This window comes from Stenella coeruleoalba, assembly GCF_951394435.1.
Source record: "Stenella coeruleoalba genome assembly, chromosome: 1".
NCBI lineage: Eukaryota > Metazoa > Chordata > Mammalia > Artiodactyla > Delphinidae > Stenella > Stenella coeruleoalba.
In genome coordinates, this window is record NC_137169.1 from 4,338,857 (window position 1) to 4,357,539 (window position 18,683).

An 18,683-nucleotide genomic window follows, 5' to 3' on the forward strand; every position below is an offset into this window, starting at 1 on the left:
TGCAACCTGGTCAGGTTCTTTCAACGGGGGCTTAGAGGGGAGACTGCAGGCTGGAGAAAGAAGAGACTTCTCCCTGTTTGCTTCCTGCTTGTTCCTGTTCTGTTGGTGTCACCTACTGCTGCTTCTTCATCCTGGTAGCAACAGTTGGAACATTCCAGAAACAGCAGTTGAATACAGTTTGCAGTTATTCCAACGCTTGTAGAACCAGCCTCATTTTCTTCTCCCCAGAAACCCCAGCCCCAGCTGAGCAGCACCCCTTTCTCATGTATCAGCTTCCTGGGCCCTGTTCTTTAAGTGTCTCCATTTTAATAAGAGTGGTAGCCACTCTTATTAAATCCTACCTTAGGAGTGGTAGCCACTCTTATTAAATCCTACCTTAGGAGTGGTAGCCACTCTTATTAAATCCTACCTTAGGAGTGGTAGCCACTTCCTGAAGTTGCTACTGTTCTTTTTTTTTTTTTTTTAATATTTATTTATTTTGGCTGCGCCAGGTCTTAGTTGTGGCACACGGACTCATAGTTGCGGCATGCAGTCTTCTTAGTTGCAGCACGTGGACTTCTTAATTGCGGCATGCATGTGGGATCTACTTCCCCAATCAGGGATTGAACCCAGGCCCTCTGCATTGGGAGCATGGAGTCAAGTCTTGATACCTAGTTAACAATCCTTAGTGTTCTTCCTCCCGAGTGACATCTCTCCTAACAATCTTCTAAGTGATTGTTTTCACACCTCTGGTCAGAATGCCACCTCCTCGCCCCAAAGCCTCCCTCTCAGCTGATGACTTCCATTGCTCTTTTTTTGAAAACATAGAAGCAATCCAAAGAGAGTTTCCAGACACACCTGCCTCCACATCTACCCATCCAGCAACAGCTTTACCCAGCTCTGCCTTTCCTCCTGTTACTGCAGAAGAAGCATCCTTGCCCCCATCTGAGGTCAACCCAACACTAGGGCATTCATCTGGCATACTTCCGCCTGCTTGAGGATGTCACTCCAGCAGTCCTTGCCCCCCACCCCATGAAATCATCAATGTATCCTTTCTTTTGGATTTTTTTCCATCAGCACTCAACCATTCTTTAACATCTCCCATCTTGGGACTTACTTGGTAGCGCAGTGGTTAAGAATCCGCCTGCCAATTCAGGGGACACAGGTTCAATCCCTGGTCTGGGAAGATCCCACATGCTGTGGAGCAACTAAGCCCGTGCGCCACAACTACTGAGCCTGCGTGCTGCAACTACTGAAGCCCACACCCCTAGAGCCCGTGCTCCGCAACAAGAGAAGCCACCGCAATGAGAAGCCCGCGCACCGCAACGAAGAGTAGCCCCCACTCGCCGCAACTAGAGAAAGCCCGCGCAAGCAACGATGACTCAACGCAGCCAAAAATTTAAAAATAAAATAAAACAAAGATAAAATCCCTCATCTTAAAACAGAAAAAGCAATCTCTCAACCCCCAACATTCCCGGTTACTTACCACCCCTTTTGTCTCCTCTCTACTGTGGACTGAATGTTTGTGTCCCCCCCATATTCATAGCTGAAACCTTAGTCTCCAAAATGATGGTATTTGGAGGTGAGTCCTTTGGGAAGTAATTAGATTTATTAGCGATCGTGAGGGTGGGGCTCCATGATGGGACTGGTGCCTTTCTAAGGGAAAGAAGACACATGAGATCTCTCCTGCCACGTGAGCCACAGGGAGGAAGCAGCCGACAACAAGCCAGGAAGAAGGCCCTCCCCGGGAGCCAGAGCTGTTTGCACCTGCTCTTAGGCTTCCAGCCTCCAGAACTGTGAGAAATTTCTGGTGTTTAAGCCGCCCAGCCTGTGACATTTTTGTTACAGCAGCCTGAACTAAGACAATCGCTTTAACCAAATTTCTTGGAAGTTTCCTCTGTGTGCTGTCTGCAGTTTCTCTCCTCCCATTTCCTCTTGAACCCACTCTGGGGAGGCTTTTGCACCCCGCCTCCCCAGCCACTAGCACAACTCTCATCAAGGTCACTGGTGATGTCCCCCTGCTAAGCACTGGGGGCGGGTCCTGGTCCTCCTATTCCTGCTTCTGTAGCATCTGACACCACAGGTCACTCCCTCCTCCTTGCTGACCCTTCTTCCCTGGGCCCCCAGAACCTCAGGCTCTCCTCCCACCTCACCGGCTGCTTCTTCTCCGTGCCCTTGCTTCTCCCTCCTCCTCCGTGGACTTGAAGAGCCACAGGGCACAGAGCTCCTCTCATCTTCATCTGCACTTGACCTTTGGCATGCCCCAGACTCATATCCTTAAATACAGCTCCCCAGGTCTGTGTGTGCAGCCTCCATCCTGAACTCGTGACTTCTCTAGACCAGAGGGTCAAGGTGACCAGCCTCACCCCCATGAAACCACTCTCACCTCTCCACCCTTACCCCCACTCTCCATTCCCAGCCTCACCCCCCAGCCTGTGTCCCTTCATCTCCACCCACTTTGGTCTTCCTTTCCTTCCTCTAAACTTATTCCAACTTCTGGGACCTTGTACTTGCTGTTGCCTCCACTTTTTTTTTTCTAAGTCTTTATTAAATTTGTTACAATATTGCTTCTGTTTTATGTTTTTTTTGTTTTTTTAGCCTGGAGGCATGTGGGATCTTAGCTTCCCGACCAGGGATCGAACCCTCAGCCCCTGCATTGGAAGGTGAAGTCTTAACCACTGGACCGCCAGGGAATTCCCGCCTCGGCTTTGGACTCTTCCTGGCTTTTCTTGTGTCTGATTTTTTCTCATCCTCCAGGGGCTCTGCCCAGGGTTATCTAGTGTGTCCTTAGCTCCACCCACTCCCAGCTGCCCTCCATCACATCATCCTGATTCTTTCCTTCAGAGCATTTAAGACAGTCTGTCATTATTGTACTTGTTTATTTGTGCACTTGGTTAACCTTGCCTGGTGGGTTAGGCACCCTTCTTGTGTATGGTGCACGGCAGATGCTCAGTAAATACTACTCAAAAGTAACATTGTCAGGATTAGATGACATAATACAAGTAAAAGAGCTTTGAATAGTATCTTGACCCACAAACATTGACCACTGTTTTTATGACTTAGAGCACAAATGGAACCAGGGCTAGGGAGGGCCCTTAAAAAATAGGTAGTTCCTGCCTAGAATTCACTTCCTTTCTTCCTCCGGCAAACTTCTACTCACCCTTCAAAACCCAGCTGGAGGGGGCTTCCCAGCTGGAGGGGGCTTCCCTGGCGGCGCAGTAGTTAAGAATCCACCTGCCAGTGCAGGGGATACGGGTTCGGTCCCTGGTCCGGGAAGATCCCACATGCTGTGGAGCAACTAAGCCCGTGAGCCACAACTATTGAGCCTGCGCTCTACAGCCGGCGTGCCACAACTACTGAAGCCCGCACGCCTAGAGCCCGTGCTCCGCAACAAGAGAAGCCACCGCAGTGAGAAGCCCGCGCACCGCAACGAAGAGAAGCCCCCGCTCGCCGCAACTAGAGAAAGCCCGCATGCAGCAACGAAGACCCAATGCAGCCAAAAATAAATAAATAAATGTTTTTTTTTAAATCAGCTGGAATATTATCTCCTAGTTTTTTCTAGTTAATAAGATTGTTTTTTATAACTTTTTTAAAAAATTTATCTATTTTACTTTTGGCTGTGTTGGGTCTTTGTTGCTGCATGCGGGCTTTCTCTAGTTGCGACGAGCGGGGGCTACTCTTTGTTGCGGTGCGCGGGCTTCTCATTGCAGTGGCTTCTCTTGTTGCGGAGCATGGGCTCTAGGGCTCGTGGGCTTCAGTAGCTGTGGTTCGCGGGCTCAGTAGTTGTGGCTCCAGGCTCGGTAGTTGTGGCTCGCGGTCCCTAGAGTGCAGGCTCAGTAGTTGTGGCCCACGGGCTTTGTTGCTCTGCGGCATGTGGGATCTTCCTGGACCAGGGATCGAGCCCGTGTGCCCTGCATTGGTAGACGGGTTCTTAACTACTGTGGCAGCAGGGAAGTCCCTGATTAGTAAGATTTTATTGAGCACCTTCTATGGGCCAGGCAGTGGGCCTGACTCTGATTTCAAGAGGAACTGCTACAGGGGCCGCTTTCCCAGAGCTCAGGGTGACATGTGCAGAGAAGGCGGGCACGCTGGAGAAAATGACACTGGGTGAAACAATCACTTGCCAGGCTAAGAAGGGCAGAGGGGGCCCAGCTGGAAAGGCTCAGAGCTTCCTCTATCACGCTCCCACCCAAACCTACCTTGGGAACTCGCTGATGATGGGCGTGGGGCCTTAATTATTTTGGAAGCTTAGGGTGTGCGTTTCACTTCACTGAAGTCTCACCTCATCACCGGGCGGCTGCCCTGTTCTACCCCAGCTCTGAGGCTCTGAGAGGTCAGAAACTTGGCCGAGAGAGCCAACCTGCCAAAGGCAGCCCTGGGCTTCCAAGTCCTCTCACGAGCTCTCGCAAGAACTGGAGTGTCTGTGGGAGGGAGGGGCGGCTGCTGCTCTCGGGCGCCCTCGACTGCCCGTCGAGGAAATAGGGCCGCGCGGACCCACTCCTGTCCCGGCCCAAATCCGACCGCACAGAGCCGGCCTAGCCAGCGGGGCCGTATCCCCCTGAGGAGCCCGCTCTGCGCGGCGCTCCCGCGTCTCCGGGCTCCGGGCTCTGTCACTGCGGGCGGGGTCCAGTCCGAACCTCGAACCCTTGCCCGGCGGGGTCCTTTCCAGCCGCGCGTTGCCGCCTCTCCTCCTCCGGGCGAGGAGAGCAGTGGCCGCGGCCGTGGCCGTAACCGGAGCCCTGGGTCACAGCGGCGGCGAGCGCCGAGATCCGTCCAGGTTTTCGGCTCGAGGCAGCAGGCGCCAGCCTCGGGAAGGTGGACGGGGGCACCGCGCGCGAGGCTGGGGTCGCCTGGCGCGGAAGGGGTGTCGGCTGCGGGTCACCCAGAGGACACCGGGAGGGGAATTCCTGGGGTGGGGGTGAGGGGAGGGGGGAGGCCCGGGGAGGCTGGGCGTTGGGTAGGAGGCACCGACTGACCTTCCAGGGCTGCCGTGGAGAGGCGGGGAGGGCGGCGGCACAGGGTCTGGCCCCTCCGCGCGCCTCCTGCCCGTTCTCCCCGCGCCCGGCGCTCCAGCCCCCAGCCCCGGACCCTCGCTGCTTCCCGCTCCACGACCGCTGGACGCCGCGCGTGGTCCAGCGGGCCAGGTAGGAGGGAGGAGGCGCCGGGGCAGAGGGGCCGCGGGCGCCTCCCCGCCCTCTTGCGCTGTGCCCGAAGATGTCGGGAGCTATCTTTGCGCCCCTGGAGGGCCCGGGCGCTCTGGACGCGGCGAGCGGCCCCCCGCTCGTGTGCCCGCTGTGCCGCGCGCAGTACGAGCACCCCTGCCTGCTGGACTGCTTCCACGACTTCTGCGCCGGCTGCCTGCGCGGCCGCACCGCCGACGGCCGCCTCGCCTGCCCGCTGTGCCAGTGAGTGCCTCGAGCCCCTTAAGACGGGAGACTGGCCCCGCTGGGCTGGGACCTAGGTGCTGGGAGGGCAAGGTTCTGACTCCCTGTGGAGACGGCTGGGAGAGGCTGCGCGCAGCCTGCACCTCTCTGCCAGAGAACATGAAGGCTCCAGCCCATTTTACAGATGGGGTAACTGAGACCTGGGGTTATGGCCCAAGGCCTCCCACAGAAAGTCAGGGGTCGAGGGTGGGCTAGAGGGCGCGTGCTGTCGGATTCAATGCTGCTGGAGTAGGGGATCTCAGCTCAGAGTTTGGACACTCCCAGTAACTCACTTGGGGGTCCTGAAGTCTTCAGTCAACACAAGCAGGTTATGTTGGCTCAAGTTACCCGGGGTGGCCCTAAATTTGCCCAATGCCATGAGAGGGGGTTGAGGGGAGCCTTCTGCCTTTGACACCCTGAGTCGCCAGCCCCATCCCAAGATTCCCCTAGGACTGGAAAGGGACGGGGTCAGAGAGCACTGGCTGAGGTATTTACAGACATCAGACCTGCAGGCATCCCACCTCCCGCCGCCCTATTTTTAGCTCCAGACTGGAATGTCTGGAGTAGGAAGGGGGTAGGGAGCCTTCGGGAAGGGGCCTCCGGATCTTGGCTGGAGCTTCTCCGCAGACACCAGACGGTGGTGAAGGGCCCCAGCGGGCTGCCTCCGGTGGATCGGCTGTTGCAGTTCCTGGTGGACAGCTCAGGGGATGGTATGGACGTGGTGCGCTGTGCCAACTGCGACCAGGAGTGCGGCAAGCAGGCAGGGGCGCCTGGGGGTGGGGTGGGGAGCGGAGGGTGCCAGGTTGCACTGTCCTGACGCTTGCAGTGTGTGCCATGTCATCAGAGGATCACCCATCAGGGCATTCTCCAACGCCTCTCTAAGGCACCCTGTATCCAGAATGTGGGCCCCATTTTACTGGTGTGGAGACTGAGGTCCAAAACAACTGCCTTGGGCCAACACCAAGATAGTTGCAGGGGTTAAGGCTATTTCGATTTGGGGAGAGCTTACTGGTGCCCAACTCAGAACACAGTTGTGAATTGGAACAGTAAGGGCATGCCAGGGCACAGGCCTAGGCCAGCCCTCTGGGGTCCGCTGCTACCTGGGTAGCTGTGGGCAGCTATCAACAGCCCAAGGGGAAGTGAGGACATTGTGCCGTTGGGGAGGGGCGATCCTGAAAGACCAGGGAGCAGAGGACAGGCTTCAGGCTGGACTGTGAAGGGCACGCGAGACTCTCTCTGGCCTGTGGAGGCTGGACCAGGTATTCCAAATCCCAGGAGGATGTCCCTGCAGGAGCAAAAGGTCTGGGAGGGCGGGCAAGTTCTAGAATATGTGCTACGCAGAAGTACAGACATAACCAGCAGGAGGTGAGGGGCTGGAGGTCAGGAGAGCGTGGGGAGGAAATGGCCTTGAGGGCCAACGTAGGAAGTTGGGGGTCTGTGCTTTCATAGCCACTGCTGGGGTCAGTGCCCTCGACTCTCAGCCCTGGGGAAGGGCACCTGCAGGGCTTCACTCCTTTTCGCCTCCCAACCAAGTTCCCACTCCAGATGGCCGGCGTAGGCATCCATGTGGCTACTAGTGAGGGCGCCAAGGCGGGGCTTCACACACACACAGGTGTACACATACGTTTTTGTTATAGGTGAAATGTTTTGCAAAGGCAGTGCCTGCCCTCCCCACAACCCCATGTAACCCCCTCCGCAAGACCGTCCTGGGTAACTGCTCCTTACTGGACCTACTTACCTATTCTCTGAGCCTCAATATTCTCGTCTGTAAACTGGGTACATGAGAGCGCTGCGCGTTGGGGTTACGTGAAAGGGCTGCATGTGACCGCGCGCCTGCCCCAGGCCGGGGCCAAGACGCACAGCCACGACGTGCGGAGGCTGCAGTTCCCTCGCGGGCTGTGATGGGATCAGCCTCCCAGTTCACGGGCGGGTTGAGCCCGAGCTCTGTCCGCAGGACGCAGAGACCACGTACTTCTGCAACACGTGCGGGCAGCCGCTGTGCGCGCGCTGCCGCGATGAGACGCACCGGGCACGCATGTTCGCGCGCCACGACATCGTGGCCTTGGGCCAGCGCAGCCGCGACGTGCTCCAGAAGTGCAGTGAGTGCGGCGTGCCGGATGGGGACCAGCGCTGGGCGGGGATGGGGGCGGGCACCGGCCGGAGCCCTCACCGCCGCACTCCCTCCCTCCGCCGCAGCACTGCACGCCGAGCCCTACATCATGTTCTCCACCGACAAGAAGTCGCTGCTGTGCATCCGCTGCTTCCGGGACATGCAGGGGTGGGTAGAGGGCGCGGGAGGTGAGGGGGCTGGAGGGTGGCCCGGAGCAGGGCTCATCCGCGGGCTCCCCGTAGGGAGAGCCGGGCTCACTGCGTGGACCTCGAGTCGGCGTACGTGCAAGGCTGCGAGCGGCTGCAGCAGGCGATGCTGGTGAGCGCGGGGTGCCCGGCGCGCCGGGGCGGGGGTGGAGAACGCGCGCCCACAAGGCTGAGGCCGCCCTGTCCCCAGGCGGTGAAGGCCCTGCAGACCGCCACAGGGGAGGCCATCGCACTGCTGCAGGCGATGGTGGACGAGGTGCGACGCAGCGCGGCGGATGAGGAGGCTGCCATCCACGCCCTCTTCGGCAGCATGCAGGTGAGGGGTAGGGGGGACTAGACAGCCACAGGCTGAGCATCCTTACCAGCCATGGCCGGTGCCCGGGACACAGGGCAGGCCCCTCCCCCCGGGGGCCCGTGTGGAGTTTCCAGTGTAGCAGGGCAGCAAGCCTTGAGCTGCTTTCAGAAGTTACTTAATCAATCGTAGCTGCTAGGAGAGTTCTAGAGGTGGAGCACGGGCCTGCCCCAGGCTGGCGCTGGTGGTGAGAGGGCGTCAGGGAAGACTCCCCCAGGAGGTGACATTTAAGGTGAGGGCACCAGGGCTCTCGGGCAGTGAGATGCAAGAAGGAGGTGGCCCGGGCAGCAGCGCTGGTGGGCTGGAGAGAGCCAGCCTAAGCAGCTGTGTGGCTGGGGCCCAGGGGACTGGGAGAGCACTGGGAGGTGGCAGGGCCGAGTTTGCCCAGCCAGTAGCAGACCTTCCCTCCCAGGACAAACTGGCAGAGAGGAAAGCGCTGCTGCTGCAGGCTGTGCAGAGGTGAGTGGTGGCGGGCTCTCCATCCCCTGCCCCTTGACCTCCAGACACCTATCTCATAGCCTGGGCAGGCGCCGGCCCACCCTGGAGAGCAAGACATCCAGGTGTCTATGGGTGAGGAGGAAAGCTCAGGGCTCAGGGAAGGGGTGTCGAGGAAGGATGCACAAAGCTGGTGGGGAGATGGAACCACCCAGCTCTGAGCCCGCCCCCAAAGTGGGGGTGGGCAGCCCTCCCCTTGGAGATGAGGCTGCCTGCTCCTCCCCCAGCCAGTATGAAGAAAAGGACAAGGCCTTCAAGGAGCAGCTCTCCCATTTGGCTACTCTGCTGCCCACCCTCCAGGTAAGGGGAGCTGGGGGCGCAGGGCCGGGCACCCAGCCCAGGCACTGAGCAGTGTCCCTCTCACAGGTCCACCTGGCCATCTGCTCTTCCTTTCTCAGCTTGGCCAACAAGGCTGAGTTCCTGGACCTGGGCTATGTGAGTGCCCACAGCTTCTGTGTCTCCCCCCCTCCCCACCAGGAACCCACCCTGCACACCAGAGCCCCCCACCTCAGGGCTGGGCAGCCTGTTACCTGGAGGCTGGACCAGGGGGTCTTTGGGTAGCCCCCTCTTCCACACCATCATCTACAAAACATTTAGGGGCTGGCTGAACCCCTTTTAATAGGACAGCAGGGAATTCCCTGGCGGTCCAGCGGTTAGGACTCCACCCCGTTCAATCCCTGGTGGTCGGGGAGCTAAGATCCCGCAAGCCACGCAAAGCGCGGCCAAAAACTAAATAAAAAAATAAGAGGACAGCAAAGCCTAGAAGGGAGCATAAGCCTCTCCCCCAAAGTGCATTGTGTCTACTGGAGTCCAGACCCCCCAGTCTTTCCTGTGGATTTGGGGGCAGGGGTGGTGTGGAAGGATTGGATGGCAGGTGAAATCCTAAAGACGGACGCGTCCTCCGGTCCTCCCGCCTCCCTGTCACCCCCACGCCCCCACCCACCTGAGCGCAGGAGCTGGTGGAGAGGCTGCAGGGCATCGTCACGCGGCCACATCGCCTACGGCCCGCACAGAGCAGCAAGGTGGGCGGGGCCGCGGGGTGGGCCGGGCCGGGGGCGGAGGCCCGCGGAGTTTGGAGCTGCCTCCCGAGTTCGTCCGTCCCCCCAGATCGCCAGCGACCACCGCGCCGAGTTCGCGCGCTGCCTGGAGCCGCTGCTGCTGCTGGGACCGCGCCGGGCGGCGGGTGCCGGGGGCGGTACCAGCACGTGAGCCGCAGGGGCGTCGGGACAGGGAAGGGGATGCGGGCACAAGGTCCCCGTTGGGGTGGGGGCCGCCCTTCCCAGCTCGCCGAGCTCCCCGCGCCGCGTCTGGGCTCCAAAGATGTCCACGCGGGAGGGAGAGTCCGCCCAGCCTGGAAACAGCCGTCGGGGCCGCCCTGGATCGGAAGCGCGTAGCTGACCTGGAGTGGATCCAGGCCAGGGGTGGACAGAGGGACTCAGGGGCTCCCCCAACCGCCGCCGCTGCACCCGGACTGGGGTGCCTAAGCCCTGAAAGGAAGGGGTAGCTTAGGGTGGGGCCTGGGTCTCCAGAAGCCGCAGGGCGTCTGACTTCCGCGGGGGGCGGGGCCCAGTCTAGAGAGCTGGAGACCCCGGGGGAGTTAGGAGAAATGCCTAAGCTGGATGTGTCTGCTGAGAGCTCCAGGGCCCCAGGCAAGGGATACTGGGCGTCAAGCCAAATTTGCAAGGTCGAGTGTGTGTGAGTGAACGTACTGTCTGAGGGTATCCTGGTGGACTCTTCTGCACATTGGCATCACCCTCAGGATTTAAAAAAAATACCCTGCTGATGTCATTGGTCTTGGGTGTACACAGCCTTGCATCAGGTGTTTTCAGAGCTCCCGCGTGGTTGTGGTGTGCAGCCTGGGGTGAGAGGGTTGAGAAGGCTGAGAACGCGCTGGGAGGCTGGGGGAAGGGAAGACCCTCCGGAACCCCCACGTCTACATCCACACTAGTTCTCTCCCCAGGCTAGCAGGGGGCTCGGGCCCCAAGGTGCTGATGGGGCCCAGCTGCCCCTCCCCCGTGGGAAAGATGTTGGGGTCACCGGTCCAAAAGCCCACGCTGCACCGGTCCATCAGCACCAAGGTGCTGCTGGCGGAGGGCGACGATTCACCCTTCACGGAACACTGCCGCCACTTTGAGAACTCCTACCGGGTGAGGGGGCCAGGGACCTGCCAGCGGGGAAAGGCCCCACCCCTTCTCGCCAAGGTGCAGTGGCCAAATCTAGTCCTGGCCACCTGGCCTGCAAGCCGTCCCTCCACTGAGGCCCCCGCAGTGCACCCAGCCTGCAGGAAACACAGGCACTCACGCGGTCTCTCCCCCCAGCGCCTGCAGGCAGAGATGCAGAACCTGAAGGACCAGGTACAGGAGCTGCACCGGGACCTCACCAAGCACCACTCGCTCATCAAGGCCGAGATCATGGGTGACATCCTGCACAAGTCCCTGCAGGTGGACACACAGATCGCCTTGGAGTATGCTTCCGTGGAGGGCATGAGAGCAGTCTTCCAGGAGGTAGCCCTTCCCGAGGAACCTCCCTCCCCTGCGGCCCCCCCTGTCAGCATGTACCTGAGCTACCCCAGGACAGGAAGGGGGAGGAGGGCCTTGGCCTGGTGCCCCAGGAGGCCCTCGTGTGGCAGGCTCTGGAACCTGGGCCTTTGCTGCCTGGAACCACGGGAACTGGCTGGGAGTGCCCTATGGCTCTGAGTAGCTGGAGGACAGAAATGCTGTCAAGGGAAATTCCAGCTCACGGCCACGTGCAACATCCAACTTACTTTCTCTTTCAGATTTGGGAGGAATCCTACCAGCGCGTGGCTAACGAGCAGGAGATCTATGAAGGTCCCGGGCAGCTGGGCGCACCCCTGTCCTGGAGCTAATCCACATGCTTTCAGGGGCAGGAAGCCAGTTACCCACTAACCAGATACGAACCCCCGTGCTCTTCCCCCTAGCTCTTGACTTTGCCTCACAGCTGCTAACTGGCCCCCAAATGATCTATCTGAGATCAGGATTCAGTAAGTAGGATGCCTTCACAAGTCTTACCTCACTCTTTAATTAGAGGTAATCACTGAAATAGTTGGGTTATTTAGATGGTTCAAGGCTGGAGAGTAAGAATTTGAAGCCAACAAGACCTAACGCTCTGGCCTGGGCCCCCACAGCCCAGCTCCATGACCTTCTCCAGCTGAAGCAGGAGAATGCCTACCTGACCACCATCACCAAGCAGATCACGCCCTACGTCCGCTCCATTGCCAAGGTGAAGGAGCGGCTAGAGCCCAGGTGAGAGCAGGGAGTGCTGCGGGGGAACCAAGACACTTCAGAATGTGCGTAGGAAAGGTGCCACACCTCTGGGAGAGCCCCTTTCCGGGAAGTCAGTGGGCCAGGTCATGAAGGTTTAATCAGGGCATCTGGGAGGACCAGGTGCTGGACATCTGCCAAAACACAGAATGAGCAGGCTGCTCTGAGTTTCTGCTTCTAGGCACACAACTGCCCATCTCTTTACACCTTGGGGGTGTAATGAGGGTCCTCAGCTGATCCAGACAGCAGGACGCAGAGCAAAGAGAACTTCCCCAGTACACGGTTAAGACGAGTCTAGATAGGAACCTGGACCAGGCTCTCAGCACCACACTTGAGCACTGGAGGTGTTAACAGTGGCAGAGGTCCTCAATGTGCCCGCCTCGCAAGTCTGAGCCCCAGGGTGGTTGCCCTGTAGGGCTGGCACACAGTGGCCAACCTAGCCTCTCCCTCCACCACCCTCCAGGGGGCTCCATTTGCCTCACTCCAAAGTGAGATCTCCTGATTCCCACATGACACGTGTCCTCTTTCATGGTTTGGTGAAGCCCATCCCCCAAGCAGCTCCTTGAGAAAGGGTACAGAGAAGGGACGTGTTTTGAACAGCGTAAGGCTGCAATATCTTTATTCTGCCTTGACTGATAGTTTTGCTGGGTATTGAATTCTAGATGGAAATTCTAAATTGGAAATGATTCTCCTTCGAAGGCATCACTCTATTGTCTTCCAACTTCCAAGGCTATCTTTGAGAAGTTTGAAGGCATTCTGATTCCTAATCCTTGTAATGTGACCCACTTATTCTCCTTATTTATTTATTTATTTTAATATTTATTCATTTATTTATTTCGGCTGTGCCGGGTCTTAGTTGCGGCACGTGGGATCTTTAGCTGCGGCATGCGGGATCTTTAGTTGGGGCATGCTGACTTCTTAGTTGCGGTGTGTGAACTCTTAGTTGCAGCACGCATGCGGGATCTAGTTCCCCAACCAGGGATCGAACCTGGGCCCCCTGCATTGGGAGCACAGCGTCTTACCCACCGGACCACTGGGTAAGTCCCCACTTATTCTCTCTTCAGAAGCTTGTGGCATCTTCTCTGCTCCCAGCGTTCTGAAATTTCACGTTGGTGAGGGTCTAGTCCCGTCCATTGGGTAGCGGTGGGTCCTTTCAATCTGGAAATTCCTGTCCTTGTTTGGGCATATTTCTTCTTGAACTGGTTAGTTGATTTTCTCCACTTTTTCTCTTTCTGGAATTCTTATTGGGTATTGGCCTTCCGGGGCTGGCCCTGATTTACCATCTCTTTTCAGTCTTGTTTTCCACCTCTTCATCTTTTTGCTATACTTTCTGGGAGATTTCCTCTCTTATCTTCTGACTCTTCTATTTAGTTCTTCTTCTTCTTTTTTTTTTTTTTTTTTTTGCGGTACGCGGGCCTCTCACTGCTGTGGCCTCTCCCGTTGCGGAGCACAAGCTCCGGACGCGCAGGCTCAGCGGCCGTGGCTCACGGGCCCAGCCGCTCCGTGGCATGTGGGATCTTCCCGGACCGGGGCGCGAACCCGCGTCCCCTGCATCGGCAGGCGGACTCTCAACCACTGCACCACCAGGGAAGCCCTAGTTCTTCATTTTTGAAGAAAATTTCCAAGAGCTCTTTTAAATGTTTTAAATTGTTTTTCATTTCCAAAGAGGTGTTTTTGGTACCCTGACTGCTCTTGTTACACAGCATTCTGTTGCTGCATGGACAGAATATCTTACCCCTGGGGGCCGATACATGTTTTTTTGCTTTTGTTTTTTTAAGTTTCCTTCTCTCTGAAGTCTGTTTCCTCCAAGTTACGTTTTGTTTATTTAGGTTTCTACCTTCCCTGTTAAAGGCTTTTCTCAGCTGTCAGGAAATCTTCAATTACCGGTTCATGTTAGGAGTTGGGGTGGAGGAGAGCAGGCTGGAAGCTCTGAGCACATGGGCGGTGCTTCGGTGTAAGGGATCTGGGTGGGCAGCGTTTTTTGTTTTGCTTTATCTTACTCTTGATGCCCCAATGTCGGTTTTAGATCTTTGCCCAGTTTCCTTGCTGGAATGTCACCGTATGGAGTATCTACACACAGCTGACTTTCTGTCTTTCAGTAGTTCTCACGGTGTGTCGCACCCTCCCAGAGACCAACCCTTCAGTATTGGGGGTGGGGGCAGCGGTTCGGAGGTAGGGATCCTGACCTTCATCGTCCTATTTCAGTCCCACCCTCCTTGCAGAGGCATTGGGGCTACCCGTTCCTGGGCCCCCTGAGGATTCTGTGGTGGGAACTGGTCGGGCCTCCGTCGCTCAGGTCTGCTGAATTAGTGACCATTGTCTACGTGCTCTCCAGTTCCAAAATTTTGCTGTTATCCTTTCCTGCTGTCAACCTGGAGAGGTTTTTCCCCCCTCATTGTTTTGGTCCCTTTACTAGTTTTAATGAGTTTGGGGAAGAAGGAAAAATTAGAGTGTGTGTGTGTGTGTGTGTGTGTGTGCGCGCGCAATTGCTGTATTAATCCAGAACTACCAAGCCACCTTTAAAGTGACTATTTTAACGTCACACTGAGAGGTTGCACTCATCATGCCTTCTGCACAATTTGGATCAAATCCCTGTCCAGCCAGGACTAGTTACAGTGTCCTCCTAAGCTGACATTTACTAAGCAGTTTACTCCAGATACTGTGTGATTCCATTTATAAAACCTCAAAACCAGGCAGAACTAAGCTCTGGTGTTAGCAGGTAAGATTGGGATTATCCTGGGGGGCCTCTGGGTGGAGGTGACATCCTGGTGCCGCCTACCCAGCCTGTTCACGCTGTGTGCGCGTTCTAAGCCGTGCTCGTACCATTGGCGTCCTTTCCCTTCTGCGTGCTCTGCTTCGGTGAGCAGCTGGCTTCAAGTAGGGTGCTCCTGCCTGCCTGCAAGGGGCAACACCCCGGCAGAGTCACATCTCTGGGGGGAAGTGGCATCCGTGCTTGGTGTCAGCACATGGAAAGCTCGGGCAGGAGCCCAGCTCCTGGAGGTTTGGGGCAAGCAGGGAGGCTGCCTCTACCCTTCTTCACGGCACCGCTTTCCAGGTATCTGGAGCTGCCCTCTGCTTCCTCCCCTCCCACTGCTGGCAGCTCACACCAACCCCACCCACCAAATCTGCTCCTGTTCCATCAGCAACCTGTGGGCTACATCCCTTGGCCTCGAAGCAGCACTCGTGAGCCTGAACTGTCTGTCACCTTCATCACACTCTTCTTTTGCTTCTAAGACGCCCCACACTCCGGTGTGGTTTTCCTCCTGCCCCTCCAGCTGTTCCTCCTTCTTTCATTTTTTTTAAAGGGAAAGAGAACCTTTTTTAAATTTTTATTTATTTTATCTTTATTTATTTGGTTGCACCAGGTCTTAGTTGCGGCTCGCGAGCTGCTTAGTTGTGGCATACGAACTCTTAGTTGCGGCATGCATGTGGGATCTGGTTCCCTGACCAGGGATCGAACCCGGGCCCCCTGCTTTGGGAGCGCAGAGTCGTAACCACTGGGCCACCAGGGAAGTCCCCCAGCGGTTCCTTCTTAGTCTCTTTGGCTTTGGGCTCTGCCCCCTTGGCTCAAGGCCCCAATGTCAGTTTTCCCCAGGGCTCAGTCCCAGGCATTCTTCTTATCCTACGCCCTCTCCTTACGGGGCTTCACCCAGTCTCCTGGCTTTAAAACCCCATGGTATTGCAGATGACCCCCAATCCCCCTCCCCAGCACGGATCTGCCCAAGCTCTAGACTCATCTCCAAGTGCCCCTTCCTGGGAGAGTCTCCTCTTGGTGGTCTCAGGGCACCTCAAACCCCACAATGGCCCCGAGCTTGGTTTCCTCCCCGCCGAACATGCTACTCCTGTTTCATCTCAGTGAAGGCATCACAGTCCCCCAGGTGCTCAAGTAAAAAGCCCAGGAGACTTGGATTCCTTTCTTTCCCTCATCCCTTATTGCCAACCCATCCTCAAGTCCTGTTGACTCAACCCTCTTGGTCCGCCTGCTTTGTCTCGACTGTGACCCTCGATCCAAGCCGCCGTTGCCAAGCCCCGCACCCTGGCCCCTCCAGCATGCCACAGTCAGTGGTCTTTCTAAAGCCTATCGTGCTGGGGCCTGAAAGTCCTTCTGGGACCCTCTCTGCCCACCTCTGCCCACGTCGGCCCCTCCCCACACCCCAGGCACAGTGGCCTTTCAGTCCCGCAAAGAAGCTAGACTGGCTGCCACTTCCCTGCCTCTGCCTGGAATGTTCTTTCTTCTTCTTGTTCCATGGACCTCATCACCCAGGTCTCGTCAGCAGGGAGGCCTTCGCAAACCACCCTAGTGAAAGCAGGTCTCCCTCACTGTCACTCCCCACCATCCGTCCCGCTGGGCCTCCTTCCCAACCTTGGCGCGTCTCCCCCCGCAGAACGGGTCTCCCACGAGAGCAGGGCCCAGCCTCTCTCGTCCACTGCCGTGGCCCTGGCCCTCGGTAAATATTTGAGGCCCAAAGTGTTTGCTCAAGTTCGGCGTCTGTGCAGTGAGCCTAAGCACACGCTGGCTGGCTCTGCTGCATCCGCATTCCTGGGAACTGCTTTCTCTCCCGCAGGTTTCAGGCCCCTGTGGATGAACCGTCAGACCATCTCCAAAACACGCATGACGATGGCGTGAACGGCGAGGCCCAGGCCAGGTAAAGTGAGTCTTTCCAACCTGAGCGGGCAAACGATGTAATCTCAGAGACAAATACAGGCGACAAAGACCGACCTCCGGTTTTCTTTTGGTCCCAACTTGCCACTGACCAGCTAGCTCTGCGGCCTCAGCTGGGCCTCAGTGTGTAAGATACAGGGTCAGGGGGGTTCTTAAACTGGGCGGTGCCTTCAGACAGATGACCTCGTAGATGACAGATGTGACCTTGATAGACGTGACGTGAGGTTTATAAATAGGGACAGCCGTGGTGGCCGCCCGCCCAACCCACACCTCTGAGAGCGCAGGCTCCTACGCCACTGCGACTCGAGAAGGAGATCGAGGGTTAGTTCTTCCTGTGAGAGAGCACGGCTGCTCACTGGAGCCACAGTGTTTGCCAAAATGCCTGCCAGAGGGAGAGGAGAATGTGCGTAACAGATGTGTCACTATCACAGGCTGATCTTTTCCTAGTTCTCTGGAGCTGTAGGAAGTCAGAGCTAAAAGGGCCTGCGGGCAGGGAGAGGTCTGCTGCGTCTAGAGGCACCACGGGGTTGGTGACAGAGCAGAAAGCAGCCCTGCCCTCCCAGGCACCATGCTTCAGGGGGGGGTCAATTCAAAGAGCAGGGTCACCACAGCCACTGAAATGGTCTGCACTGCCAATGTTTTGGCAACTAAAAGTCATCAGAAGTGAATAAGAATCCTTTAGGAGGGGCTTCCCTGGTGGCGCAGTGGTTAAGAATCTGCCTGCCAATGCAGGGGACACGGGTTCGAGCCCTGGTCCGGGAAGATCCCACATGCCACCGAGCAACTAAGCCCATGCGCCACAACTTCTGAGCCTGCGCTCTAGAGCCCGCGAGCCACAACTCCTGAAGCCCGCTACGCCAAGAGCCCGTGCTCTGCAACAAGAGAAGCCACCGCAAGGAGAAGCCCACGCACCACAATGAAGAGCAGCCCCCGCTCACCACAACTGGAGAAAGCCAACGAGGACCCAATGCAGCCAAAAAGAAATAAATAAATAAATTTATTTTTTTTTAAAAAATCCTTTAGGAGATGATGTAGTTAAGGTTCTATCACCCGCTGGTGCCTTCCCGGAAGGCTGGCCGTTCTGAAAGCCTCTGCCTGGGTGGATTTTAGCGCTGGGACACAGTGAGACAGGGGAGCAGAGAGGAGCTCACATTAAGTGTTTCTTTAGGAACGATCCAGGGAGTGTCTCGGAGAGGAGAGAGAAGACCTCAGAGCCGAGAAACAGCCGGACCCTGAGCAGCCTCGCAGAAGAGCCTCCACTGAAAAATAAAGATGCTCACAGACCCAAACCGAAAAACGGGGGTGACGTCCCCACATGGAGAGAGCGCCCAGCTTAGCGTGGGACTGCCCCCGGAGGTCGGGCGTCTTACAACGTGCACATCAACGCTGGGATATTTAAGAAAAGGCGGTTCCCATCATGCTTTTCTGTTTAATGTGTCATAATCACGCATCAGCAGAAAAACCCAGACACTCTCTGCCAGGTCCCAATTTCAGGTTCTTTGGCTTGAGCTAGACTTGGTGTTGCCCCGAATCTTGGTCCTCATCAAGGTGACTCGGGACGGCATCCCAGTCGGCGTGGAAAACGTTACCTGAGTGAACGTCCAGCCGGAAGCCCCTCACTGCCCCTGCACCTCCCTGGTGTCTGTGTGCTCGTCCCGTGAGCGCCCGCTGTGGTGGGGTGTGCACCCGTCTGAATTTCGGGTGATGAGACCCGCCCACTGTGCAGCACCTGCCCTACCACAGAGGAATCCGGCTCTGCCTGACGCACAGCCCCACTGTTCTCCGGGCGCCGCTGGAAAGTTCCCCCCGCTAATCTGAGCGCTGACTCAGCATAGGGGAGAAAACCCTTTGCTCCAGCTTTTCTCACTGTAGGGCCAGGGCTGAGCGCATAAAGCAACGCGATAGCACCTGGTGGCCTGCGTGGCAGGAGGTGGCCTCCGTCACGACTTCCCCACCGCTGTCCCCGCCTGTCACTCTCCTGTGTTCACCTTCTATAGATATTAAAGCACGATTCACCAGCAACTTCGCTCTACTGGTTTTCCACTCCTACCCAGTACCCATTTTATCAAGCGGAACTTAAACAAAATGCTTAAGAAAGAAAATTAACCTGCATGACCTAAAGTGTAAAGTTTCAGAGGCAAAACGATGCCCAAAGAATCATGCTTTAAGCAAAC

The 18,683-nt window shown here is 57.0% G+C and overlaps 1 protein-coding gene across 1 annotated transcript; it reads left to right on the forward strand.

Annotated features, from left to right (window-relative positions):
* The first annotated feature begins 4,861 nt into the window (after positions 1–4,861).
* Positions 4,862–18,547, forward strand: RNF207 (ring finger protein 207). The gene is made up of 17 exons (XM_079943168.1): positions 4,862–5,384; positions 6,030–6,162; positions 7,357–7,501; positions 7,599–7,680; positions 7,755–7,830; positions 7,909–8,034; positions 8,483–8,529; positions 8,793–8,865; positions 8,932–9,000; positions 9,519–9,587; positions 9,673–9,770; positions 10,526–10,712; positions 10,884–11,069; positions 11,342–11,393; positions 11,711–11,828; positions 16,412–16,492; positions 17,678–18,547. Exons 1-17 carry the CDS (start codon positions 5,194–5,196, stop codon positions 17,844–17,846), a joined length of 1,902 nt encoding a protein of 633 aa, XP_079799294.1. The 5' UTR covers positions 4,862–5,193; the 3' UTR covers positions 17,847–18,547.
* Positions 18,548–18,683: the final 136 nt, after the last annotated feature.

Bases quoted from the DNA above. Each gene is read 5' to 3' on its own strand.
- RNF207 (XM_079943168.1), top strand. From the start codon at position 5,194: ATGTCGGGAGCTATCTTTGCGCCCCTGGAGGGCCCGGGCGCTCTGGAC. The intron at 6,163-7,356 runs GCAGGGGCGCCT...CTCTGTCCGCAG, and splicing joins ACCAGGAGTGCGGCAAGCAG to GACGCAGAGACCACGTACTT. The intron at 9,771-10,525 runs GTGAGCCGCAGG...TTCTCTCCCCAG, and splicing joins GCCGGGGGCGGTACCAGCAC to GCTAGCAGGGGGCTCGGGCC.